General features: G+C 34.2%; 3 protein-coding genes across 7 annotated transcripts; 1 reads left to right on the forward strand and 2 right to left on the reverse strand.

Moving 5' to 3' along the window:
• Positions 1-1,629: 1,629 nt before the first annotated feature.
• LOC113780133 (cytosolic sulfotransferase 15-like) lies at positions 1,630-2,639 on the reverse strand. The gene is made up of 2 exons (XM_027325947.1): positions 2,109-2,639; positions 1,630-2,052 (listed from the first exon to the last, which is right to left on the reverse strand). The coding sequence occupies exons 1-2, from the start codon at positions 2,637-2,639 to the stop codon at positions 1,630-1,632; spliced, it is 954 nt and encodes a 317-aa protein (XP_027181748.1).
• Positions 2,640-9,052: 6,413 nt separating this feature from the next.
• Positions 9,053-13,458, forward strand: LOC113779980 (vacuolar protein sorting-associated protein 25). 4 transcript variants are annotated; one of them, XM_027325800.1, is made up of 7 exons: positions 9,057-9,221; positions 9,329-9,429; positions 10,497-10,636; positions 12,390-12,443; positions 12,552-12,640; positions 12,719-12,794; positions 13,159-13,458. In XM_027325800.1, the coding sequence occupies exons 2-7, from the start codon at positions 9,371-9,373 to the stop codon at positions 13,278-13,280; spliced, it is 540 nt and encodes a 179-aa protein (XP_027181601.1). In that variant the 5' UTR covers positions 9,057-9,221; positions 9,329-9,370; the 3' UTR covers positions 13,281-13,458. The 4 variants fall into 4 exon arrangements, with proteins under 4 accessions (XP_027181603.1, XP_027181601.1, XP_027181599.1 ...); XM_027325798.1 differs by having other exon boundaries at positions 9,057-9,216; XM_027325801.1 differs by having other exon boundaries at positions 9,057-9,212.
• A 149-nt stretch (positions 13,459-13,607) lies between these two features.
• Positions 13,608-19,451, reverse strand: LOC113779981 (protein AE7). Of its 2 annotated transcripts, none has more exons than XM_027325803.1 (6): positions 19,253-19,451; positions 17,833-17,986; positions 16,906-17,011; positions 16,718-16,817; positions 14,598-14,643; positions 13,608-13,996 (listed from the first exon to the last, which is right to left on the reverse strand). In XM_027325803.1, the coding sequence occupies exons 2-6, from the start codon at positions 17,954-17,956 to the stop codon at positions 13,893-13,895; spliced, it is 480 nt and encodes a 159-aa protein (XP_027181604.1). In that variant the 5' UTR covers positions 17,957-17,986; positions 19,253-19,451; the 3' UTR covers positions 13,608-13,892. The 2 variants fall into 2 exon arrangements, with proteins under 2 accessions (XP_027181604.1, XP_027181605.1); XM_027325804.1 differs by having other exon boundaries at positions 17,833-18,001.
• Positions 19,452-26,759: the final 7,308 nt, after the last annotated feature.

Consider the following 26,759-nt stretch of genomic DNA (forward strand, 5'->3'; position numbering starts at 1 on the left):
CCGGTGAATCAGGGTTGACGATGGAATTCCATGGCAAATGTATCTCGTAAAGATGAGCACTAGACTGTTATGCATGTTTCATCTGGGCATTTCTCTCTGCCACCTTTGGAAATTTAAGCTCAAAAGTTCTAACTGCAAAATTAAGAATATAAAACAAATGCCCTAATACAAATCAAGATTGAAGCTCCCAACCTCAAGATCACCCGTGATCTTTAAGTTATTGTTGCTTATTGCTGTGCGTTAGTATCCTTTACCTTTCATTAAATTTGATAGAAATGTTCTGTTTTACACCATGTTTACCATACACATCTGTGCACGTGTAACATTTCCAGCTAACACATTATGGATAAGAGGCAGGGACAGCTACAATGTCGGTGGCTATTAACAGTCAACATTCGGCCAACAACACAAAAATTCAAAATATAATGTGTAGACGTACAAATTTGAAAAAACTAACAAAGTTAGTTGTAATAAGTTAATACATGGTGCTACAAAATAAGTTATTTGGGAAGAATTTTAACTTATGGCAAAGTTTGTGGACCAATTGAGATTACTTGCATTGCCTTTTCCAAACTAAGGAATTGAGCAATTTAGAGTACAATAAAAAATTTCACTCCCACTTTGACTCGTTTAACTCTTTTTCTAACTTCTTCAAATGGAGATAATGATTTTCTCTTAGAATTGTACTCAAACTTTTGTATGCTGGTAGTACTCTTCTCATTTTCGAAAAATTTTTAAAAAAAAAAAGGTATTAAGTCTTGTTGGGGGTTTCTAGTCTGGTGATGGTTTTGTAAATTGTGTTTGAATTCTACGTAAATTGAAAAAGTCTAGAAGAAGTGGGGGCCGCTATTCCTACCCTCGAGAGAGGACCAATCGAATAATGATTTTAAAAAAAAAAAATTTTCCAGCAAGGGATATTTTTAGGGTATCAACCAATCAAATAATGATTTTGCTCATAGAATTGTGCGCAAAATTTTGTTTACCGATAGTAGTACCCTTCTCACTTTTGGGGGTCAAAAAAAGAATTAAGTTTTTTTTTTGGGGTTTTAGTCTGCAGTGAACCAACACAATTAATGATTAAGAATTAGTCGAATGGGTGGTGTAAACAAACATCCTTGTTTGGATTAAGTGAGATCACACATCCAAAAATCAGGGATTTGAGATATTAATACTGGTCACACAATAAATAGTGATTCCCCAAATTGTAACTAATTAATGTTTTGTTTATGTTGGATAGTTGATTTCCGCAAACAATAAATAAAGAGTATGCTTGGATAGAAAATTATTTGAAATATTATTTAGAATAATCACTGTAATATTTTTTGTAATGTGTCGTATGTTAGATAAAAAAATGATTGAAAAGATAAAAATGTGATAAACTATTTTAGTAAGTACTGGAAAAACTCGCATGTGCGTAGATATATAATACCATGGTCCAAAACTGATAATTTCGGTCTTACAATAAGCAACAAACACGCACATTGAATTAATACAAACTTGGGTTTATGTTTGTAATTGAAGCAACAAACAATTTGAACGTAACTGAATTAGGCCTTTTATTTTGTTTTCTTTGTTTTTTGAGGAAAAACTGTTGAAACATGGATCCGTCCTATCCAACATTCATCTTCTTCAGACAGAATTGCCATGGATATCCAGTGTCAACCCTGATTCACCAAACTTTTCTTGCATCAGTTTTTCGAGTCGGTTGGCCATGGATGGAGGAACCAAATTCACCCAATCACCGACTTCTCCTTTCCTGAAAAAGGAATTATGCTTAACTCCGAAAACAGTTTGCATCTCCCCCTCTTTGTTACAGTTCAAATTCTTAAGATTTTCGAAGCTACAAAGCGTTGCTATCTCTTCAACCAAACCTGCTTCCTCTTCCTCAGCTGAAAATGGATGACCTAAATAGTCAGCTATCTTCTTCACGGAGCTATTGATATCCTTTTTTAGATCCTCATACTTCAAAAACAACACTTTTTGAGGGTTCTTCAAGCTTGCATTCCAATATCCCAAACAATGGTCCCAGAATGGACCATAAGGGTATATGCCCTGACAAAATGTTTCAAAAGGTACATCAAGAGAAGCCAATGGCCTTGATGCAAAACCATTTTGCAGCGCAAAGTGCAGCGAAGAGGTGAATACATCCAAAGGGTTTCGGCAAAGGTAGATGATTCGACAGTTGGAACAATCCGAAATGGTGCTGGAAGGAATTGATAAGGTAGGTGAGTCGCAAGGATTCGCGGGCAAGGCATAGCATCTATATCAGGAATATTACCATCTTTGTACAGATACATCTCGAGAAAAGGGACCAGATAATGAGGGTTGGAGAAGAGCAAAGGGCTCTCATCAACTGAATGATTGTTGCGGTTAACAATACTGAAGGTGAGGGCTTTAAGCCATGTGGTTCCTGATTTCGGCATGGTGGCCAAAATAATGTCAGAGTCATTGGCTTTGAAGTGCTTTTGAAAGGTTAATGTAGCTCGAAGTATATCTGCAGCAAACCAAATGCCTTGGTAATTAGCCAGCAGCTCCCCTTCTACAAGCTTCTTTGGTTGCAACCTCTGGAAAAACTCTTTAAAGTGATCATCTTTTTGCTCCACTTCAGTTGAAGATATCATTTTACGGGTATTCGACATTTCACGTGTTAGAATCCAGCCTGGATTGTTACGAAAAGTTAATTTGATAACCCACAAAAGTAATAACGAGAATTATAATAAAATGTGAAGAAAATAATAAAAGATGATAACATAAAAATTTACGTGGTTCAGTCAATTAAATCTATGTCTACAGCAGGAGGTGAGCAAATTCCAATAAAGAAGCATACAAAGTTTAGGACAAATTCCAAAACAGGAAAGAGACAATACAAAAAAGAAATATAAATAAATTTAGACAAATGGAAAAATCTCCCTGAGCTCTCTGTCTCTCGACGTTTAAGCAATGTAGTGTGGTGCAATCCAAGGCTTTTGAAAGTCCCTCTTTATATAGGCAAAATTGCGACTGAAATTTGTACACTATATGAACCAAGATTATTGCTGATTTTCGACTTCAAAGGAAAACAAAACTTGGCCTTCATACCAGTAGTTGCGCTACTACTATAGGACGGTCGAAATTTAGCTTCTCAGCCCATTGCATCTGACCAAAAGACACTGAGGATGGAAAACCACTTGCATGTTATTTAATGCTACCACATCTCCACCTTGATTTTGCATCCGATATATAAAAAAATAAAAAAAAAAATTGTAAACTTGTTCCACCCTTTTTTCTTAGGAGTCCTAACGAGCTAATATCACAAAAGTATCAATTGATAGGGAAAAATATCTCAAGAGAGTCTACTAAAGAGTCCAATATGTAAGTTAGGAACCCAATTTTGATCCAAAAACTTAAGCCATTAGGTCTTGGACCCTTACTTACATATTAATCACTCTTTCTCTATTTTTCTGACCAATGTGGGACGTAATCTTTTTACTCATGAATCTAACAAATCTCCCCCTTCATGAGTAACCCCTACATTAAACCCAAATTTGCAAGCCCTTCTTCGAACCTACTTTAATACTCAACATAAACCCATCTTATCACCTAAGGTCACCTCTTCTCCCAAACATGGACCCACTCTTCTTCAACATTCAAACTGCATTCTGGATCCCTGCTAACCCTTGGTTCCTTGGTCTAATAACACCAACTGGACCCCTACCAAACCCATGGCGCACCTGATCTAACACTAACCAAACTCCTCGGCATTTCGGTCCACCACCAGAAAGAGAATAACAGGGGAAAACACCTCGAGACAGTAGCCTGTATGGTACTAAGATAGCAAAGTCAACATATAACCTGCAAGCTGTAAAGCTTCAATAAAGCTTTTGAAACTTTCCAGGTGGTTTAGTTCAGATAAGGCGAAAATAAAAGACTCAACCTGCAAGCAATTTGCAAGTGTATGGAATTCTTAACTTGAACAAGTAGATCAAAATTTTCTTGTTTCTTTTTTTTGGCAGATTATTCTTTTATTTAAAACTTATCCTTTTTGATACGGTGTAATTAAGTTCATGGCTAAGATCTTGAGATTATTGTTATCAGAGAATTAGTCTCTTGGAAGTGCTGAAAGTGCTGGCGATGCTACTTCTAAACGCAATCGATGCCAACTGCTGTTGGCTGTAGGCTATTGTAGGCAAGATTCATTAATTCTACAAGTCTTTGCTAAAGGAAACAGTACTAATTTTCTGCCAAAAACAAGCCGATGGAATTTAATGTTTAGTTGAAGTTTTGGCAGCTAATAGTCTAATACTAGATAGTGTAAATGGTGGGGGTTGTTATTTATATGCTGATTCAACTGAAGCTCAAATAGGAGGGCATATTCTTCTGCTACATAGTAGGAGAGCTTGTGTTTGGTATGTGAGTTTGAATATTGGAAGCTAATATTGGAGTGCTAATAAAACTCTCTTTTAGATTGGCACTTCTCCAAAACAACATGTTAGGCAACCTCCAAACCAACATTTATTTTGGTTTACATGTTATATACAATAATATCACCAGACTTTGTGATATCTTTAGTTTAATATGTTATCCAGAACTTTTCTGAAACCAAAAATTGACACTGAGTTTTGTACAGGATTTACCTGCAAATGTCATTGGAATGTATATGTGAGTCTAAAAAGTTCTATGCCATGTGGAAATTGATCCATCTTTTATTTAAAATGAAAAAAAAAAACCATGTATTTTGAATTTTAAGTTAAATCAGAGCCAATGCAATCTTTCGCACTTTTTCCTTCAACGAAAGATTAACATGCTTATATTTTTAAAAAGCAACCTAAAATTTTCTATAAACAACAGTTTAAGGTGAGCTATGCTAATATACTCCACTAGAAAGAACTGGAGATTCTGTTACTCGGGTCGAGGAAGACAATTGTATTGAGTATTTGATCTCCAACGAACATAAACTCTAAATCTACTTCCATAACCTTACATGGAGTCGCAAGTTCAATCTCGTCTACCCTCGACAGACAAGATATTAAGAAGATACAGGAAAGACAGAAGCAGTTGCTGTCAAACTCTTAGATAAAAGACAATGGTTGGAATTCATAGTCAAAAACCTGGCAATTTGATTTTTATTTCCTTGCTTAGATATCCACATTTTGCCATTTATGCTGCGAAAAAATAAAAATTTAATAGATGTTGAAAATATGGAGATTTTTACAATCTTTTGAGTTGATAAAAGATAGAAAGGTAATTGAATAAATGGGCACCAAAACCACATTTATGTTCTTTCATTAATTGAATATTTTTTTCTAAATTTTACTTTAATTTTTGCTCTTCTGGAAAAAACATTTATGAGCGAGTACATATCTAGCTTCTTCACAGTTGACTTCTTGCCAACTAGCAAAAATTATCCACATATGCATCTATAATATACGTTAACCACAATTCTGACCTCTGACCTTCAAATGGAAGAATTATCCAACTTCCCAAAAGCAAACTCTTCAAGCCAAGAGGATATCAAAAATGATCACGGTTTTGAGAAATTGTTTCACACGTTGCCCAAACAGATAGTCAAATCAGCCATTCTTCAAGGTAGCCTGGGAAGCCGTAATCAAATGTTTGGTATTTGATCCATATCATACTTAATAGTTTAGTAACATTTTTGGCCATTCACTCTATAAGGAGTGTAATTTCAAACTTGACTGGATTTATAGAATTTACTGATCAGCAGGTCCATATTTTATTAGATATTTCCATTTTTTTCCTCCCAAGTCTTTCTAGATGCACTTCCTTTAGTTCGTAAAGATGGTAGTTTTAGTTCCTTCTAGTTTACCAATTCGTATTAGAATGAATTAGTTTTTCTTATACCACAATGTAAAAATTCTCTACGTAAACACAACTAAATGCATGAAATAAAATTTTATGGTCAAACTTGAAATCCATAGACGGAACTAGAACTTTACTATGGGGTTTTGCATGGGGGGAGGGGGGTGGGGGATTTAGTATTATATAGACTATATAGCATAGATGTGCAATTCTTGTGAATTTTTGTAGGGGCAATTATTTATTTCTAAAAGAAATAACTCTTTGAAAATTCTCAAATTTGATAGGGATGGGATTAGAATTTCTAGGTCTTGGGGCAAGTAGGCCCTTCATACCCCTAGCTAGCTTCCTCCATGCTAAAATTCTCCTTTTGTATATGTATCAAAAATCTAAAACTATTGGTGTAAATATATGTATTTTTTAAAAATTTAAATTTTTTCATAGTAAAAAAACTCCCTTTCTAATTGCTTCAATCTATCCAAATCCCTGTAAAACACATATGAATACAGGGAGGGATTTTACCATTCCACTCAATACTATCCACAACCTCTCTTGTGAACTGTCCCAAAAAATGTGCAGCCTCATTGGCCTCTCTCCTAACCCATTGAAGATTACACCCATGAATTCATTTGAAGTATACTTTGGCATCATCAATCAGGTTCCCAGCATCAGATACATAATCTTCTGCCTCCTTCTGTGCATTAATAACATTTGCTTCATCACCTTCCAAAGTATTCTGTCCATCATGAAACTTCAATCCTGCATACGTTCCTTCAATTGCAGCTAATGCTTCTGCTGCATCCGGTCTCAAATTTCCGGAAAGATTTTGGACTTTCCATACTTAGAAATAATGACACCCTCTAAATTCACTTTAAGCTCGTCATCTTCCGCTACTCGTGTAGTACATTTTGCCGAAAAATTAATCTAGATTAAAGTTGCAAATAAAATAGGGAGCAAGAATTAATTAGTCATGAACACTTTAAGAATACATATAAATTTTTTCCCTAAAGAAAAAATTATTGATTTTAGAGTAGATCGCATGGAAGTACATTAAAAATGGCGGCACTACTTCTAACGCTTTTAAAGTCAACAACTATTGGCTACTTTGTTGGCTATAGGCTATGCTAGTCAAGATTAAATTCAACAATTGTTTGGAATTAGAAACCATTTTGATTTTAAGCCAAAACAAGCCGAAGAAATTGAATGCTCGATTGAAAGTTTGGCAGGAACTACAATTACTAGGCAAGGATATTGAAGGATTTGGAGTCGGGCAATTTGACTTGTTATTTCAATGCCTTCATGTCCCATTTTGACTTGTTTTTGGAATTTGGAGGTTGAGGACATGAGGTTAAGTTGATCACTTGATCCTTTTGACTTTTGAAAAGAAAAAACATTGATCAATTTTCAATCTTTTTTTCTTTTTGGGGTTGGGGGAAAGGGTGTTGGTTTAATTTATTTAATCAAATTAAATAAGAGGCAATGTCCCCTAGCTAGGTCAAACTCTTTAATGTAAGGAAGTAGTACTTCTTTTTTTTACTATTTTCTTTCACGTAATGAAGGTTAGGTTTAAACCCTCCTCCTCATTGTTGTTTTCTTTTTATTATTGATAAAATTTGGACTATCGTCCTAACTTGTTTATGGCGTTTGCAAAAAAGAAAGAAAAAAAAGAAAGAAAAGAAAAGAGGCAATATGATCTTTTCCCTCTTTTTCTTTTCCTTTCCAATGAACCATATTTTCCTATTAATAGACCAGCGAGCTAATTATACACGATAAAGCAATATTAAATTTCCACAAACAAGTGTATAAGTTTCAGTGGTATTTTAGTTTGTAATTTTCGTTGGCAAGGAAGAGTAAGGATGTGTAGGGTGAATTGGTACAAGTGGCAATATTTACTGAAGTTAATGATGTCCATAATTATTATTTGGTACATCATTGCACCAATCATCCAATGTTACTCTTATCTCTTACCATTTTCCTACATATAATTTGGATTTGAAATTAATTAATTTTATAATAAAATAAGAGTAATAGTATTGGCACAAAGCTCCAAATACTCCTCGTCTACTTATTATGGTTTAAAATAACACAAACACCCACAATTATACTCTCTAATAATTTAAATACCAAAATTACCCCTCAAGCCATTGTCGATAATTAATTTATATTTATTTCATGGAGATGTCTATACTCTCAACTACTAAAATTTTAAAATTTTTCAGAAAGAGGACCAAAAAAAACTACAATACTTTTAAAGTTGTAAAACTCCATGAAAATGAAGTCATAGAAAATTTCAAACTACAAAAGATTGGTACTTTATTCAAGGATTATAAAATAATTCATAGTCACATGACATTCTCAAAATCATAGCCATCGGAAATTTAATTCATTATTAGTAGTCCAACAATTTGAAACTAATTTAATAGTGGAGAAAATTGATAAAATAAAAAAGACAAAAGAGAGAAAGTTAATTAGCAGTAAATGCATAGAGGGGCCAATTTGTCTCCTAAAACATTTTATAGGTTTGTGCTTCATTCTTTTAAGTAGGAAAAAATGGTAAAGGACCTAGAGTTTTTTTTTTTTTTTTCCCCTTTCGTGGAGTGCAAATATCATTAACTTAAAATAAAATACATTATACTTCCAAATTAGACATGCAATGAAAAATCACCATAACACATACTTGGGTTGAAGATTCTGATTCTAATTCCAATTCTGAACTAGGAACCAAATTAACACTTCCCAAATTTATTGAGGTGGTGAATCTTTTGACCTAACAAAAGATAAGATTTTAGTGTATGGAGCTAAAAAGTGAGGTACATTGCATATATCATTTCCTTTGATTTCTTTGTAAGTTAACATCTACAAGGATGCATTTCAAGTGCATGCTCTGTTATTTACTAGTACTATTTTCTCCTTAGGGAATGGTAGTTTAATATCCTGCAGTTTTCGAGAAATTGATCAAATATGATTTCATATTAGTTCAATTTTTTATACAGGAAAATGTTCATTTATTTTTCATAGTGATATAATATATGTGAATATAACGTTTTGTGGAAGAATTTGAAAAAAAGAAAATTCCATGTAATTCATAGGCGCATTCTTATCAGCGTAGGTCAATTGGCACCAAGGGTGTATACAATTTTGATTCTACAAAGCATATACAAATGGGAAATTATTTTTCGTATATTAAAACTAAATCTGAATGAAATAAATATATGTAAGTCAAAACCAAATTGTTAATGTTAGTATAACTTACCAATTACCAGCAGCATTTCAGAAGATTATAACTACAAAAATTTCCATTCGTTTGTGTTAGGAAAAGAAAAAAAGAAGAAAGAAGAAAGAACCAAATTCGAAAAACTGAAAATTCTAAATACGCCCATCGCCCTCCACTCCAGTAGACAAAGCTTGTTCTACCGGTCGGTAAGGTCTCTTCATTGCTTTAGGCCCAAAAGGGAAAATTTTAGCAAAAAATTCTTAAAACCCATTTTGAAAGTCACTTTTGGCTATTGATTGATGGTATATGTTTTTGCAGAATATTTTTGAATCGGAGAGGAATTTGAAGAACAGCTGGGATATGCAGAAATTGGGGGAATTTAAGCTGCCCCACTTTTTCAACTATCCACCTTATTTTACGTAATTTCTTGATCCCTTTTGGCTTTCCAATTTGTGAGTTTTGGTTTGATAATTGCCTAACTTTTTCTTTTTGGTTTTTCCCCTTATTTATGGGAAAGTTTTGGGTTTTATTTGGAAATTGTCATCTTTGTTGCCTTGATTTCTAGCTTCTCTTCTCGTGGGCTCTGCTGAATCTGGTGTTTAGTTTCACATTGTTGTTTGAGAAAGAAAGCTTGAGACAATAAAGACGGAAATAAAGTGAAATTACTTGATACAATCACGAGTTCTTGGCTGGATTTAATGAACTTTAGTGAAATTTGATAAGCAGTGATCTTTTGTGAAAGTGTTGTATAGAATTCTTTCTGGATCACTTTTTATGCAGCAATGTTTTGCACTTGTTTAATACCATTTTTTTTGTTTTCAAATTTCATTAGTTTCATATTTAAAAATCATCTCCTGTGGATACTTTGGGTAAGCAAGACGAAGTTAAGATACATGTTATTGATGCAGAGCTTTTTGTAAGAACTATGGATTGTTGTCATTCATGCTTTGTATCAATCTCTTCTTTGTGTAGCTCCATGTATGGTTTCACTTTCTCTTAAATTGCCTTGCAGGCGTCCTATTATATTGTTGAATTCTCCTATTATCTGCCTTTTCTTCACCTATCAATTAATTCAGCATACAGGCGTGTAATGCCTTTTGTAAATATAACTGAGAACTTTGCCAGCACTATTGTTCTTGGAACAACTACAGTTTATATTTGATTACATAGTTACAAAATTCAAGTTGAATCCTACAGTTGTCAGATAATAATACTGCTAGTAGATGTTCCTGCCATCATCTTGAGTTGCCTTTAAAATTTCAATTATGTGTTTCAGTAGTTCAATTCAAACTCTTCTGTAATCTCTGTTTCGTTTTCATTTGATACATTGTCTAGATTAATCTATCCAGCTATGAAAAGTGAAGGTTGATCTTTTGATCATTGTAAAATTTTTGAATCCCATAGCTGACGTCTACTGTTATTATCACGTTCCACTAAGTACTAAACCTCTCTAACTCTCTCTCTCTCTCCTCCTTCCACTTTTTAGTTTACAACCAGTTAGGGACACTCGAGAAAAGCAGGTACAACTATGGAAAGAGCTAATAATTGAGTACTGCCGAGCTCAAAAAGTTTTTATAATCGGACTGGAGGAAGACTTTCCTCTATTCAGCAATTGTGCAATTGAGAGTAAGTATGTTCTCATGCTGTTTTGTCTGGATGTTAAATTTCCTCTCAGCAAGAAATACTGCACATCTCATGTATACAAGACATAATTGAACACTCCAAGTGCATAACTACATACTGGTGTACAGTATCTACTTTTTTGTTTGTGTTATCCGTGTATGTAGGGACTCATGTATACTTTTCTTCTTGTTGTAAAAAGAATTCAAGATGAGGCACTTAGCATAAGCAGAACCTATTTCAACTGTATATTCATATGTCAGTCTTACATTGACATAAATTTTATTGGACAAACTTTGTTATATTTCATAGCTTATATATCCAATTTATATCTTCAGTTTCCGGTGTGGCTTGGTTTTATTCCATGTTTCCTTATCCTAGTGTCTTGATTGAAAAAGAAAACCATCAAAAGACGTTTAGTCTACTTTCCATGGTCAAATGTATATGCAAAAAGAACTGTCCTATTTTGACGTTTTTTTGGCTTCAACACATGCTCATGCAGCTACTAGCATCCTTGAGATATTAAGGCATAATCACTTTTAGTTTTATGATAATTGATGGTGGAAAATTTTACATCAGTAGTGGGTACAACTGGCATCCTCATCTGGAGCCTATCTGAGAAGCTATGAGTCCGTAATGAGGAATAAGATACTCTGGCAAAAAATGTACTTGTCTGTATTATATCAAGTGTCTTAGTGTTTCGTACGTTTTTCATTAATCCAGGAAATCCTATATTTAGGCATCAAGAGTTTGACCTTGTTTAGGATGTTTTAAATAAATCCGCTCCATGTTTCAAACTGTGATTACTTATGTCCTATTCGAGTTCTAGTTGAAGTGGGCATTTTATCGCAGAATTAAACAGTCTTATATGAATCAATAGGTCCTGCTATTTGAATTAACTAGGCTTGGGTTTTGGCATCATGGAGTCATCTTCCTTCCCAACCTGATATAACTTTCACTATAGAGTTCAAATGTGGCATGAATGTTATTCCAATTGGGTTTAGTAATTTAGATTACTACAGATGCTCCATATAATAGTTGTCTGGACATGTTCTTTTGTTTAAATATAATGGGATGATCTGATGATGATGCACAGGTAGACATCGTGATTTTTAGAGTAGAGCTGTGCTAATTAGAATGAGTATCCAATTATAGTTTGTCACAAGTTTATAAGTGGGTTGTGAGAAAAGCAAATCTTGTTTTATGTCAGATTCTTATGAAATGGCCTTCTCATTATAGCTCTTTTTTGAATGATATGCATTCGCAGGATTGAGTTGACTTTATTGTTGTTTAGGTTTTCTTAGTCTTGCTGAATATCTCCGCATGCTAAACTTAGAATGAATCAATTTGCAGCAAAGTTGGTCTGAATCTTACTTGAATGTGGCCTAATTGTTTATGAGCAAAACGTTTTACATGTGAAAGAAACTGCACTTGTTTCTACATGATATCCAAATGGCTGATACTAAGGTATTGCTCATGGATGATAATATCAAGTTTCATAGTATGGTCATTTTCCCACCTTAGCATAGCCACAACATTATATTTTTGTCACTTGTGTGACAAATTAAAACGTACTGGTTCAACTAGCATATAATGGATACTGATTGCTTTAGTGATGTTATACCATGTCCAACTTAACTGCACTGTTCATGTTTAAATTGGGAAATGTGGTAATGGCTTCTGATCTTCCATTTTCTTGCTGGTGTCCTTGTGTCATTTTTTGTCACTGTCAATTCACGCTCTATATATGTCTGTCCAGGATCTCTTAGTCATGAAGCTAGAGTGGCTTTTCTCTCAGCCCTTGTTTCAGACGGTCTGTTTTTGTGTGAATTTTTTTCAATTTGCATTTTTCTTTGAATATACTATCTGAAGCCTCGCATCTTGCAATCCTCATGGCTTGATTAATCCTCTTATCCTGCAGGACGTGCAGAATGGACAGACAAAGGTCATAAAAAATGTCTAATCCTTTGGCATCGAATTCAAGAGTGGGCTGACTTGATTGTGCACTTTGTGAGTCATTCTACAAAGCACAGTTCACACTGGTAATGAATAAACGGTTGACTAATGATATTTTGTGTTTTTAATTAGGTGAAAGAGAACGGGTTGGAGGACAATGTTATGACAGTTGAAGAAATTCGTTCAGGGACTGAATCCCGAGGAACAGGTAATTGGCTGTTTATTGTTTTGCAATGCTAAAACCTTTTGTGAAAATTCACTTTTAGTTCCTTAAGCCCGTAGTTATCATGTTGTGATAATGTTGCATGCTACTCGACTGTTCATCACCATGAGATCCTTGCTTTTGAGCACTTCATTAAATGTTTCATACGGTTAGGCTATTGAGCTTCAGTAGAATTATGCAACGGTTTTCTTGATCCTGAATGCATAGCCAACTAGAATGTAATGGTGATGCAGTAATTTTTTTTGGTAATGACTCATCTGAGACTGCTTTTTTCACACACTTTATAAAGCTCTATCCTGTTTTTGAAGTTTCTCGTTATTAACTCTCACCTCGTATTGCTGTACTTCAGAGCTCTATGGAATCGACCGATCAGTTCTAATGCGAGCTCTGAAACTGCTAGAACACAAAGGGAAGCTTGTCATATTTAAAGGAACTTCTACGGATGATGAGGGCGTGAAATTCTCTCTTTAGCATCCTTGCTTCTGCCTGTTTTTGTATTTGTATACAGATCTTCGACTATGCATTCACAGCTAGAATTAATCCAACAGAAATGAGACAGCTATTTTCTTGCGGATATTCAGATGATCCTGCACTTCACTTGAGACTATTCAGCTCCTATTTATCCAAAATTTTGAAGCTTTATATTGCACGTGTATGGGGAAAAAACAATTGAAAATAAGAAGAGCGGGGAAGATTTTGCGCTGATATTGGCAAAGAGAGATCCATCACAGAGGCTCTGGATCATTTCTTTTTGTTCAACATGACTCCATTGTTAGGCATCATTTGATTCCTCGAAAATAAAGTGTTGGCAAACTTGTAATTGCAATTTACAAATGTGTTCTTTAGGTGACTACTTTATTCATATGATACGGCCTACAGAGCCAATATTACATCTGAACAATCGAGTAATGTAAGGAGAAATGCAGAAAAATCACTTCAAATTAATAGCTAAAAAGAGAGACTCATAGAAAACGAGGAAAATTATCCTAGAAAAAACAGTCCGCTGAATGCAAGGCGAGCAGAGATAGCTGCGGAATGCCTGGGATCTTCCTCACTGATCAGCTATAACTTCACATACATTGCTCATGAGGCATAAGACGGAGCAAGGCATTCATCAACCATATTCAATAGGTTTGGACTTTCCAAAGCTGCTGCTACTCTTTCTTTATCATTCAACTGCTTATTCACTGCAACATAAGAACGTTATAAACAACATAATTCAGCATCTACACATAAGAGGAACAAAAACTAGAAGTACCCGGTAGCCAACATCAATAACTAAAAAAGCATGTAGCGAACAGAATCTAAGGGACGTTAAATGGACTGCCAAGAAGCAAGATCCATGATGGGCCAACGGGTAGTGCAGGTAAACACATTCACGGGGCTAACTGAAATCTTCCACAACCATCAAACACTGTTTTCACCATCTTCTCATTGCCACCACACGCGCACACCCACACAAAACACCGAAAAAAGGGGAAGGATTCTGCAGGGTGGCGCAAAATGTGGATGCAGGGACAGGGACGAGGGCAGGGATAGGAAAAGGTAACTCTACATGTCTTAGCCTTATTAAGAAATCAATAAGCACAGAGGCACAAGAGCTTAACAAAATACAGCATGAGTTTCCTGAAACACACCAAAATATGTCATTCAGAGTTGAAACAGGCACATAATAGACCAGTTTGTAAACAGCCACTTGTCTTTGAAATCAAGCTGCTTACATGAATAACAAGATACAGCTTGTGTGTGTATGCATGTGAGAGAGAGAGAGAGAGAGAGAGAGAGGACCTGCAGCTTCAGTTGCATGTGTTCCAGGTGCTACTCTAATGTCCACCTGGAAAGGAAACAAACATTAATAGGATTAGAGAAGTGAAAATGTGTCACCCAAAATACAGAACACGGGCAACAACTATTAAAAAGCTAGCTAACCGCTAGAAACTCTCAAAACATTACAGACCGTACACTGGCAAGCAAAAACCAATTTAAAGGTTTTAAAGTTTCATAATTGCCATCTAAATTCATGATTGTGTAGAACTAAAATTTGGAATTGTTAAAAATGAACCGAGAAATTACCATCTATGGCCATATTTCTATCAAATTTCTCATAAATATTTCAAAGCCAGTCATCATACAAAATTTGTAGACAAATTTATTAAGAACATGGACTGAGATTGCAAAATAGTTACTACAATAGCAAAGGTCTATATGCAAAAATGGTGTTTGCCCCGTGCAATATAATAGCTTACAAGGCCATGAACCAACCGGCTGATACACAGTTATCTTACTCCAAGCCTAAATCAAATATATTCCAGGTTCAGTCCCATAAAGAAGTTAATGGTTATCACTTTCTACAAGGCAGATATGTATGACACCCATTAATCCCAACCAAGGCAGCACAAGGTTACAAGGTCCAAAATGTTCGACTCTTCAACTTATTCGTTATGGAGGTCGCCTGTTACATTATATTTACATTCACAGTAGAATGCAAACATTGTCCATCAACATTATTCGAACTTAGAGCAAAAGATGTTTGTTTAATTTGGTAAAACCATATAATTTTAAGTTCTAACATTATTGAAGATACATGAAACTTCCTGCACAAAGATTTTGCATAGGTGAAGAGTGAACAGATTGCTTATTGGGACAACACAAGAAGAATCGAAAGCATACACCTGTATTAGGCAAAAATGAAAACCAATGCAAACAAACCATGCAGGAGAACCACCATGAGTTATGACATACATTAAAGCGACAGTGAAAAGTAGTACAAAATGATGTAAAGAGAAAAAGTTGAAACTTAATATTCCAAAACAGTGAGCATGTTATATCATAAATGCATGTGGAATTTTGTCCTGACATTGCAGTTGTATTTGACACTCCATCCATTCCAAGAATTTTGTCACTTTTGGGAACTTCCAAAATTTCTGTATAGGGTAAAGAGAAACAGGTTGAGCTTTCTTTTCCAGTTTCACCCCTAAACCACAGTCAAATTCTGTTGTCTTTTTATAGTAAGTTTGACATGGATGCCATGTTGGGCATGAAACTTCCACAGAATCAGGTTCATGTTGATGTGTGATTGACAATTGCTATCATTTGAACGTGTGTGCATCACATCACATGCACGACCTTGCACCTCTTTGTTCAAAGACATCTGCATGTCAATGGGACCCACCAAGCATGTGAAACCGATTGGAATGTGAAGGGTAGAAACGGGAAAAAGTGTAAATCTTGAGAAGGCACGTGGCATAATTTTGGGACAGTTCAAGAAAAGTAAGCATAACACATTCAGTGGGATGGAAGGAGGATCATTATGCATCTATGGTTCTTGTTTGTCGGGAAGAACTGCACAGTCCTCAATGAATGAAAGATAAATAAAAAAAAAATATTACCATGCAATCTTCTACTTTGTCAGTACCATTGCCCGAATCTGAAACAATGTTCTTAAAATAAATTCGTGTATTAGGTAAACAGTTAGCTGAATTCCACCACTTGTTACTATCAAATCCAGTTCACACTACAGACAGAGCAGACTATCACTCAGATCAAGTGAAGATAACAAATTGTACATGATTCTTGATCAAAATCATTTTCTACTTGAGGCACACTAATGCACAAAAAGATAAATGTTAGCCTGGGAATAAAAATAAGCAGATTTAAGTACATATGTTGCACATTCAAGTGAAAAAATCCAGGTCACACTACAGACAGAGCAGATTATCGCTCAGATCAAGTGAAGATAACAAATTGTACGTGATTCTTGATCAAAATCATTTTCTACTTGAGGCACACTAATGCACAAAAAGATAAATATTAGCCTGGGAACAAAAATAAACAGATTTAAGTACATATGTTGCACATTCAAGTAAAAAAAAATTCTGAACAAAGCCAAAAAAGATTCATCATCATACCTTGAAGCGTGAAGGAAGACATCGCATGAGTTTCACCCGCAAGCACAGGCCAATAACTGCTGCCAAAGAGCAATGTTCAACTGTTGGAGTGAATGTGACCCTGAATCGAAAAACTTTATTACAATCTAATAACACAAAAAATAAGGCCTGTCCATTAATTTGCAAGCATACACAACCAAGTTTCATACCTTACATAGCTCTGATTATCATCCACCTCAATTGCATCTTCTGTAATGACTTTCAGCTCTTCCAAGGAGTAAGGATGCTCTGGATCCTTTATGTCTCTAAGATGATGTTAGACTGTTAAGAAGCAGCAAGGTTTTTGCACTATAGGTGCAGCCCATGTATGAATAATATATGATCAATAGTCCATTAGTGAATGACAAAGATTAACCTTGTGAAAAAACTAAGATACAGTTCAGTGTCTATGCACGTCCATCTGTGCATGCTTTTCTGAAAAATAACAAATACAATTTGCAAGTGAGGGAATTAAAAGCCCAATGCTGTTATAATGCATACTCATGCAAACTTTATACATGCCGCTAGTGAAAATTCAGGAGTAGCACCTGGAAGTGCTCAAGTCACGGGACAATAATGATGAACAGAAGCCTCTCAATGCATTTCTGAAATTATGTTTCCCAAAATGGTGATTTTCCCTTCAACAGGAAAATGTATCATTATCTGCTTGTTACCTTTCCTTTCATTAATAAGAGTATACCTGTGTGCCAAGATTTCTTGCATCAATCAAAACTTTGATAGACTAATTTACACTATGCATAATAGAACGTGTTAAAATTCCAAATGAACCAAAGCATTGATAATCTGCAACAGCTTTCCATTCATGTATTAAATTTGAAAGTTACAATATACAGACTCTTATAAAACCACGTCGAAAGGTAATATAACCACATTTTGCCTATCCTTCTCGAATGCTCATTAGTGTAGACATGCAAAGAATACAATCACTGGTTAGCTCAAGAGATCATTCAGTTCAAAAAGCATTATTATACTTCAAACAGGCTGCAATCTTACATCATAATAAGCAAAGATATAAGATGCAAAATTTAATCTGCGTACACACTGTTTCAAACAAAGTAACCAAGCTAAAAGGATATCAAAAATTTCTTGTTGGTCAATAGGTTCACCAACATATTCATCCACGTCATTTACCGCACTTCGGGTTCGACGATCCTTTTTCTCATATACAACTGGATTGGCATTAATTAAGTTGGACACCATTGTTACCACTCAACAAGGATTGACGTGACCCTGCAATATTAGAAACTAAAATCAATATTAGAACTAGCAGTAATCAACAGGTTAAAACACTAAGTTTGGAGCATCTCTAAAACAAATAATTAAAACCTAGTCACAATGTAATTGTAGTCAAACACTCAAACGTTTAATCTTCAAAAAAATGAACAAGTAGAATAGAAGGGGTCATATATTAACATGTAAAACTTATCAAAACCACAATTCAGTTAATCAACTTAAAATCACATGCTCAAACAAGTAGTTTTAGAAGTATTTTTAAACTTTTCCATGTCAAAATCATCTGAGTCATATCATAGATTTATTCAAAAATTAGTACAGTATAATACAGCCAAAACTACAGAAGATTAATCATTCTCACTATCAAATAAGTGGTCTATCATCCCATGAAAAAGACTTGCTAACTAGCATACACCAAAAGAAAATTCAAGTGCCTCAAATCCCCAAGGTGTAAATTTCTTGTAATTGTGCGGTATGAGAATGACAAATATTCTGCATTTTGTCCCTAGAGAAAACTACTTAAATTCACACATATGCAGAAAAACATGAAGTGTACCTAACACTAACATTTGACTCAATTTACAAAATAGCCACAGCAAAGATAAAGAAAATACCATTATTCCTACCCTAAATAGCTACCAAAAAAAATAAAGAAAATACCATTAGCGACTAAAGCCCACTGGAATCCTGAACTAAACAACTCAAACATAGTAGCATTCCTAGATAAACTGTAATATTACTGTCAATGTTCAGTTTCCCCCATTCTGGGAATAGGGGAGTATGCAATTAAGTGATTCAAAAATTCGAATTTGAAAATAATCAAAAGAAGATAAGAAGGGAAATGGAAAAGCAATTACAGTATACTCCCAAAATTACAAACAGAATAACCATGAATTATAAAATGTTTGATAACATCCATTTCATTAAAAAAAAAAATAGAAGAGTGTTTCCACATGGGTTTAACATATCAGGCATAGATGATTAACCAAATAATTCCCACCTCCAAATTTTCAATTGCATGCACATAATTACAGATATCTAGCGAGAAACAGCAAAACCCTTTACACAATTCAATATAGGCAAGTGGTAATTGTCAGTTCTTTCGTTATCCATCGATTAGTATACTAGAAAAGGTCACAACTTTAATTCTTGACCTGACCAAATGAAAAATACAAGTAAATAAGTTAAAGGGGTGATTTCAAGACAGCTAATTATAACTGCCCTGCCCTTGTTTCCTTGAAAGTTTAGCTTAGGATAGGATACCTGTCTTGCTCTGGGAAGCCAATAGCGGTGGCAGATTGAAAAACGGGAAGGGATATGATAAAGAGGTGGATTTGTGGTGGCGTTGGAGGCGGACGGTGGAAGGGGAGGAGCTGGCGAATGAGAGAAGAAGGGCGGGAAGACGAAGGTGGTGGCGCTGGAAATTGTGGAGAAAGTTTTGATTAGGTACTGTTATGATCGGTTGCTGGCTATTTCGAACGCTTTAATTTCCGCTGAAGTTGATTTCATAAACACCATTTTTCTTCTTCTGTTTCTTTTTTTTTAAAATTTTTTTAATTTTTTATTTTTAAATGGGAAACAAAATGTATATAGACATAATTGTGAGTAGAGAAATGATAATTGTAGAAACATATGCACTAATAAAAAAAATTTCAGTACCAAATCCCATGATTTTTAAAGTAAAAATGTTCTATTTGTTGTAAAACTAATAAACTACTATAGTATGAATAGAGATATTAGAGAAAGAAGTAGAGAAAGGGAGAATGATATTCTTATATTCCAATCAATACCAAAAATCATTCCAAAGGATGTTAATGTACCTCTATATATAGGTACTACAAGATTAAATGTACATCAATCCTATTAAACACCCACTATTACAAGAATATGAAGAAACTTATGAAATGATTTCTCCATTACATGAATAAAATTATGGATTGTAACTTCTATATATATAATGTAGTCATAAGTCATGAATTAATCCTCTTGAGAATACAAAAAGACATCCACACTTTTAGTTGTTTCATAACACTCCCCCTTGGATGTCCATTACACAAAGAATATGCCTCGTTAAAACCTTATTAGGGAAAAATCCATCGGGACAAAAATCGTAGTGAAAGAAAAAGAATACACTATTCTTGTGTATTAATTTCTCCCCCTGATGCAAACATCATTTGAGATCTTTTAATCGTCGCATTCTAATACTCTTTACCAATTTCTCAAATGTTACAGTTGGCAATGCCTTGGTAAATAAATCCGTCAAATTATTATCTGATCGGATTTGTTGCACATCAATTTCACCATTCTTTTGCAAATCATGAGTAAAAAAGAATTTTGGTGAAATATGTTTTGTCCTATCTCCTTTAATATATCCTTCTTTCAATTGAGCTATATAAGTTACATTATTTTCATATAGTATAGTTGGAGGATTTTCTTTTTCGGAAGATAACCCACAACTCTTCGGAATATAGTGAGTCATTGATCTTAATCAAACACATTCTCGACTGGCTTCATGAATTGCTATTATTTCAGCATGATTCGATGAAGTGGCAGCTAATGATTGTTTTGTAGATCGCCAAGAAATGGTTGTATCTCCATATGTAAATAGATAGCCAGTCTAAAATCTTGTTTTATGTGGGTCAGATAAATATCCAATATCAGCATAACCAACCAATTCATATTTGGATTTATTTGAATAAAATAAACCAAAATCAATTGTTCTTTGGAGATAGCGAAAAATATGTTTAATACTATTCCAATGTCGTCTTGTGGGTGAGGAACTAAATCTTGCTAATAAATTCACTGCAAATAATATATCAGATTTTGTACAATTAGCAAGATACATTAGTGCACCAATTGTACTGAGATATGGTACTTCAGGACCAAGTATCTGCTCATTTTCCTCTCATGGTCTAAAAGAATCCTTATTAGGATCTAATGATCTGACGATCATTAGGGTACTTAATGTATGTGCTTTATCCATATAAAATCGCTTTAATATCTTCCAGATATAAGCAGTTTGGTGGACAAAAATTCCACCTTTCAAATGTTCAATTTGCAAACCAAGACCGAATTTTGTCTTTCAAAAATCTTTGATCTCAAATTCTTTCTTCAAATATTCAACACTATTTTGAATCTTTTCAGAACTTCTAATCAAATTTAGATCATCAACATATACAGCAATTATCACAAAATTTGATCCATTTTTCTTGATAAAAACACATGGACATATTGGATCGTTGGTATAACCTTCTTTGGTAAGACATTCATTGAGGCGGTTATACCACATATGTCCAGATTGTTTGAGCCCATACAGAGACCTTTGTAATTTAATAGAATAAATATTTCGGATTTGATTTGCATGCTTCAGGCATGTTGAATCATTCAGGGATTCTCATATAAATATCATTTTCAAGATTCCCATATAAATATGCAGTAACGACGTCCATTAGACGCATATCTAATTTTTCATGTACTGCAAAACTCACAAAATATCTAAATATGATAGCATCCACTACAGGTGAATACGTTTCATCATAATCAAATTCAGGCCTTTGTGAAAATTCTTGGGTTACAAGTCTTGCTTTATACCTCACAATTTCATTTTTCTCATTTATTTTTCTCACAAATACCCATTTATATCCTACTGGCTTGACACCTTCAGGTGTTTGGACTACAGGTCCAAAAACTTTTCTTTTAGCCAGTGAGTCCAATTCAGATTGGATCGCATCTTTCCATTTTGACCAATCATTTCTACCTCGACATTCATCAATCGATCTAGGCTCATGATTCTCGTCCTCTGCCATAATATCAAGTGCTACATTATATGCAAAAATACTATTAATAATTATTTCTTTTCGGTTCCAACTTTTTCTTGAAGTGACAAAATTTATTAAATTTTTTAAAATTTCATTCTCTTCAAGAATTGGCTCTTTGGGAGTGACCTCTTCAGGAGTTTGAATTTTGTCACTATTTGTTGATTCATCTACTCCTATTTTCTTTTGAGAATTTTTATCTTTGGAACCAAGAGATCTCCCACGCTTCAGGCGTGCTTTGGACTCATAGCACTTGTAATTTGTCCTTCAGGGACATCGATTTTAATCGGAGCATTTTCAGCAGGTGATAGAGCAATTGTTCGGCACCATTTGCGATGTTATTTGGTCATAATTTTGGTTACTTACGGTGCTAAGTATTGAGATTTTGCTCATATTTGATATTTGTGTAAATTACAGGCGGTTGGTGTAAAAAGTGGTATCTTTGAGAGAATTTTCAAAAAACTTTTCATCTCAGAGCGTGTCCACGCCAGAAACTGTAGAAGGATACCCAAAAGCCGGACCTGCAGGATTGGTAGCAACAGGGCCAATTAGGAAATCAGGTCCACGTGAACCGCGGAGATGCATGGGATTAAAACCCCTAGACAAAGTCTTGCTCCCTGACGTTTCTTTGCTTCTGCTAGCGGCGGCTACTTGGAAGATATAAAAAAAAAAGCCAGATTCACGTCAAACCAATTAGATTGGCTTTAGTTTTGTTTTCCCTGTAAGACGAATTTACTCGCTACTTTTGCTTTTGGTACGAATTCCATTAGACTATCGTTTTTTTTTTTTTAACTTTGCTTCAGTACGAACAAAAAGAAAAAAAAATTAGAGACAATCAAGACTTTTCCTTTTGCTTTCTTCGTTACTTCATCGTTCCCAATTCTTTAATGTTTGTGTGGATGGAATCAATCAAATCACGCGAGATTGATACGATGAGCAGCGACTAGATTTTTCCTCTACCCAAAGGTCGACACGAGGGCGTGGTCCATAATATCTGTGAGATCTAATTGAATTTTCATTATTTCTTCCAATTACTTACTATTCATGCATTTTCTGGATTAATTGTTTATGGGTATTTTATTAATTGAGTATCAACGGCCGGATATTTAATTTAATCTAATAGTCTACTGCCACGCTAACTGAATTGAATCTGTAATTGTTCGTTTAGTTGACAATTAGTGGCAACCATCATAATTGACTTTATGTTGGTGAAACGTAAGATCTAGTTTAAATAAACCCTCTTAGCGTGTTTATTGGTTAGGGTTAGCTTCTTCTAACTTTAATACAACCGGATAATTAAATTCCTATAGTCGTACCTAGGGTTATTTTCTGGTTAGAGAAGCAGTCAATGGTCGTACCTTAGACTGTCAGAAAAGTAAGGAAAAACTGGTTGTCAGACCTTGTTGATAACAATAACCAACGTAGTGATAAATGAATGAAATATCTTTGCATCGATGATCATTTAATTGGACCGTACCTGAGAAATTGATCCTTTGGATAGAATTTCATTAATTGCTATTTTTAGTAAATTGTATTTGGTGAATTAGCTTTTAAATTTTGTTTATTTTATTTTCATTTTCACTCCATTAAATATCCCCCAATTTTGTTCTATTAGAAAGAAACAACTTCCTATCCGTTCCCTGTGGAATCGACCCTACGTGCCATTGTACGCAAATTTAATATTTTTATAGACAATTCTGATATATCGGATCAAGCAAATTCTTCGGAAACAGGGTAAATCAAGTAATTCATTGCACACCTAGGGTCCCTGCTCCAGTAGTTGGATTTGTTCTATAATTAATTGTGATGGTAACTAGGACTTTTTAATAATTATTATTGCACAGACTCGACCCCTGTTAGCAGGAATATGTGATTTAGTAACTCTTCTGGAGTCATTAAATGCATCTGGCAATTGATTTGTAATTTTTTGCAAATATATAATCTTTTGAACTTCTGCTTTACATTCTTTAGTACGAGAATCAAGGAAATTCAACGATTTTTTTCAAGTAATTTTTTTTAGGTTGATTTTTATCTCCCCCTAATGTCGGAAAATGTGATTCATCAAAATGGCAATCTGTAAATCTTGCAGTAAATAAATCACCTGTTAATGGTTCCATATATACTTAATAATTGACGGTGATTCATATCCGACATATATCCCAATTTTCTTTGGGGCTCAATTTACTACGTTGGGGTGGTGCAATTGGGACATACACCGCACAACTAAATATTCGTAAATAATAAATATTGGATTCATAATCAAAAGTTAATTGTAAAGGAGAACAAATATGATAACTTGTCGGTCTAATTCTCACAAGTATTATTGCATGTAAAATGACATGTCCCCAAGCAGATGAAGGAAGTTTAGACATCATCAATAATGGTCTAGCAATTAATTGTAGCCGTTTAATAAGTGATTCGGTTAGACCATTTTGTGTGTGAACATAAGCTGCAAGATGTTCAACAGTTATTCCAATGAACATACAATAATCGTCAAAAGCATGTGACGAATATTCACCAGTATTATCTAGACGAATTTTCTTTATTGGATAATCTGAAAATTGTGCTCACAATTTAATTATTTGAGCAAGCAATCTCGCAAACGCCAGGTTGCAAGTAGATAATAAACATACATATGACCATCTAGTTGATACATCAATTAGCACCATAAAATATCGAAATAGTCCACATGGTGGATCTACAGACCCACATATATCACCATGAATTCGTTCTAGAAATGTAAGGGATTCAGTCCCAACTTGGCTTGTGATGGTCTAATAATTAATTTTCCTTGAGAACAAGCAACACAAAAGAATTCATCGGCTTTTAATACTTTTTGATTTTTCAATGAGTGACCATGTGAATTCTCAATTATTCATCTCATCATTATAGATTCGGGATGTCCGGAGACGATCATGCTAAACTATAAAATCATTGGAATAAATAGACTTCTGGTCTACTAGATGATGAATTTCAATTGCACTAATTTGTGCATAATATAAGACAGAAGAAAAAGAAGATAATCTTTCTACTATGCATTTTTGCCCAAAAATGATACTTGTGATTAATAAAAATTCACCATTTGTTTCAGTCATTGTCTTAATATGATATCCATTTTCAAGGATATCTTTAAAACTCAATAAGTTTCTTCGAGACTTGGGAGAAAATAGTTCATTATTTACCATAATTTTAATCCCTTCAGGGAGAAATATAGTGGCTCTTTCGGAGCTTTCAATCAATTTTGCACTACCACTAATGATATTAACGTTTGTCTCTCTTATTTTCAAACAAGAAAAATATTTTTTATTTTTCAATATAGTGTGCGTAGTAGCACTATCAATGAGACAAATAACATCATTACCATTATTTAATCCTAAATATTTGACATCCATTTCTTCTCAGAATTTTCTTAAAGAAATATGGGCAGAATTTCGACAAAATCTTGTGCTTCACCTTTGTTTAAGGTAGAGCTTCCGTTTTCACCTTTTGCTCAAAAGTAGAGATTTCGTGTTGATAATGTGTTGTAAAACTAATAAACTACTATACTATGAATAGAAATATTAGAGAAAGAAATAGAGAAAGGGAGAATGATATTCTTATATTCCAATCAATACCAAAAGTTATCCCAAAGGATGTCAATGTACCTCTATTTATAGGTACTATAAGATTAAAGGTACATCAATCCTATAAAACACCCACTATTACAAGAATATGAAGAAATTTATGAAACGGTTTCTCCACTACATGAATAAAATTATGGATTGTAACTTCTATACATAATGTAGTCATAAATCATAAATTAATCCTCTTAGAAATACAAAGAGACATCCACACTTTTAGTTGTTTCATAACACTATTTCCTTAAAAGAAACAAAACTGGAGTATTCTTCATATTACCAAAATTACAAATGTAAATACGCGAGAGGGCTTGAAGGACCCTCACTTACATTACCTCCCCTAAATACATGGAGGTTAACAAATGGCTCCTTAATTTTAACTAAAAACAACAATATTTAGTGAAATAAGCCTTCTATTTTGCCAATTTCGGTTTTCGATTTGTTGAGGTTGTATATTTTTGTGCTTTAATTTCTTTTGATATTTATTTGTTTCTTAATTTGTACACGAGTTATCCCATCGTTTTAGATTCAGCTTTTTGTAGCCTTTTCAAATTGGGTTCTTGAGAATCACATAAATCACATTTGGATGGATAACATGAATATTTTCCAATTCGATTCCACTTAGGTAATAGATAATTTTAAAATATAAAGTGTGGATTTTAGAATGCTGATTTAGAATAGCTATCAATATATCAAAACCTGACACTAAAATTCCAAATACAATTAAAATGCTACAATAAAATTCATCTTACCATAATTAGTAGTATTTGATAGTCAATAAAACTCATTTATAGAGAACAAGAAGTTTTGTTTTGAACAACAAAAGGGTTGCCCAATCACTAATTGAGTAGTCAAACTTTGCTTTGAAGAGTTTTGAACTCCTGCATTCCCTTCCCTTGCTTGGAACTGGCAGTACTCCTCCCACAGGCAACAGATTCCTGGTGTTTGGACAGCCATTTTCCGCCGGAAAATTGCGTCGTTTTTCGTGATCACATTTTCTTATTACATTTTTTCTCACATACATCAAATCACTATAGTAATTTTTTTACAAAAAAATCCAAGAAAATGCAATCCAAACATGCAATTGCAAATTTGTCCATCTTCTTGCTCCCTCAACAGCTTCATACAAACTGGTGTCCTTATTGATCTATCAATTTTATGAGTACGAAAGAATTAGAACAATCAAGGTAGATAACTCTTTTTAGGTTACTAGAAGTAAAGTTCCAAGAAGCAACTAATCAACTTTGGATTGAAAATAGGAGTTTCTTGTTGACTTCTTTTATACACATTACAAAAATTTCTTTAACTTTTTCAACTACTAATTCATGTAATCCTTTA

This window comes from Coffea eugenioides, chromosome 8 (genome assembly GCF_003713205.1).
Source record: "Coffea eugenioides isolate CCC68of chromosome 8, Ceug_1.0, whole genome shotgun sequence".
NCBI lineage: Eukaryota > Viridiplantae > Streptophyta > Magnoliopsida > Gentianales > Rubiaceae > Coffea > Coffea eugenioides.

Bases quoted from the DNA above. Each gene is read 5' to 3' on its own strand.
- LOC113780133 (XM_027325947.1), bottom strand. From the start codon at position 2,639: ATGTCGAATACCCGTAAAATGATATCTTCAACTGAAGTGGAGCAAAAA. The intron at 2,053-2,108 runs GTTTTGCATCAA...ACATTTTGTCAG, and splicing joins GCACTTTGCGCTGCAAAATG to GGCATATACCCTTATGGTCC.
- LOC113779980 (XM_027325800.1), top strand. From the start codon at position 9,371: ATGCAGAAATTGGGGGAATTTAAGCTGCCCCACTTTTTCAACTATCCA. The intron at 12,444-12,551 runs GTCTGTTTTTGT...CTTATCCTGCAG, and splicing joins CTCAGCCCTTGTTTCAGACG to GACGTGCAGAATGGACAGAC. The intron at 12,641-12,718 runs GTGAGTCATTCT...GTTTTTAATTAG, and splicing joins CTGACTTGATTGTGCACTTT to GTGAAAGAGAACGGGTTGGA.
- LOC113779981 (XM_027325803.1), bottom strand. From the start codon at position 17,956: ATGGTGTCCAACTTAATTAATGCCAATCCAGTTGTATATGAGAAAAAG. The intron at 16,818-16,905 runs GTATGAAACTTG...TTTTCGATTCAG, and splicing joins GATAATCAGAGCTATGTAAG to GGTCACATTCACTCCAACAG. The intron at 13,997-14,597 runs GTCCTCTCTCTC...CTTATGTTGCAG, and splicing joins ACATGCAACTGAAGCTGCAG to TGAATAAGCAGTTGAATGAT.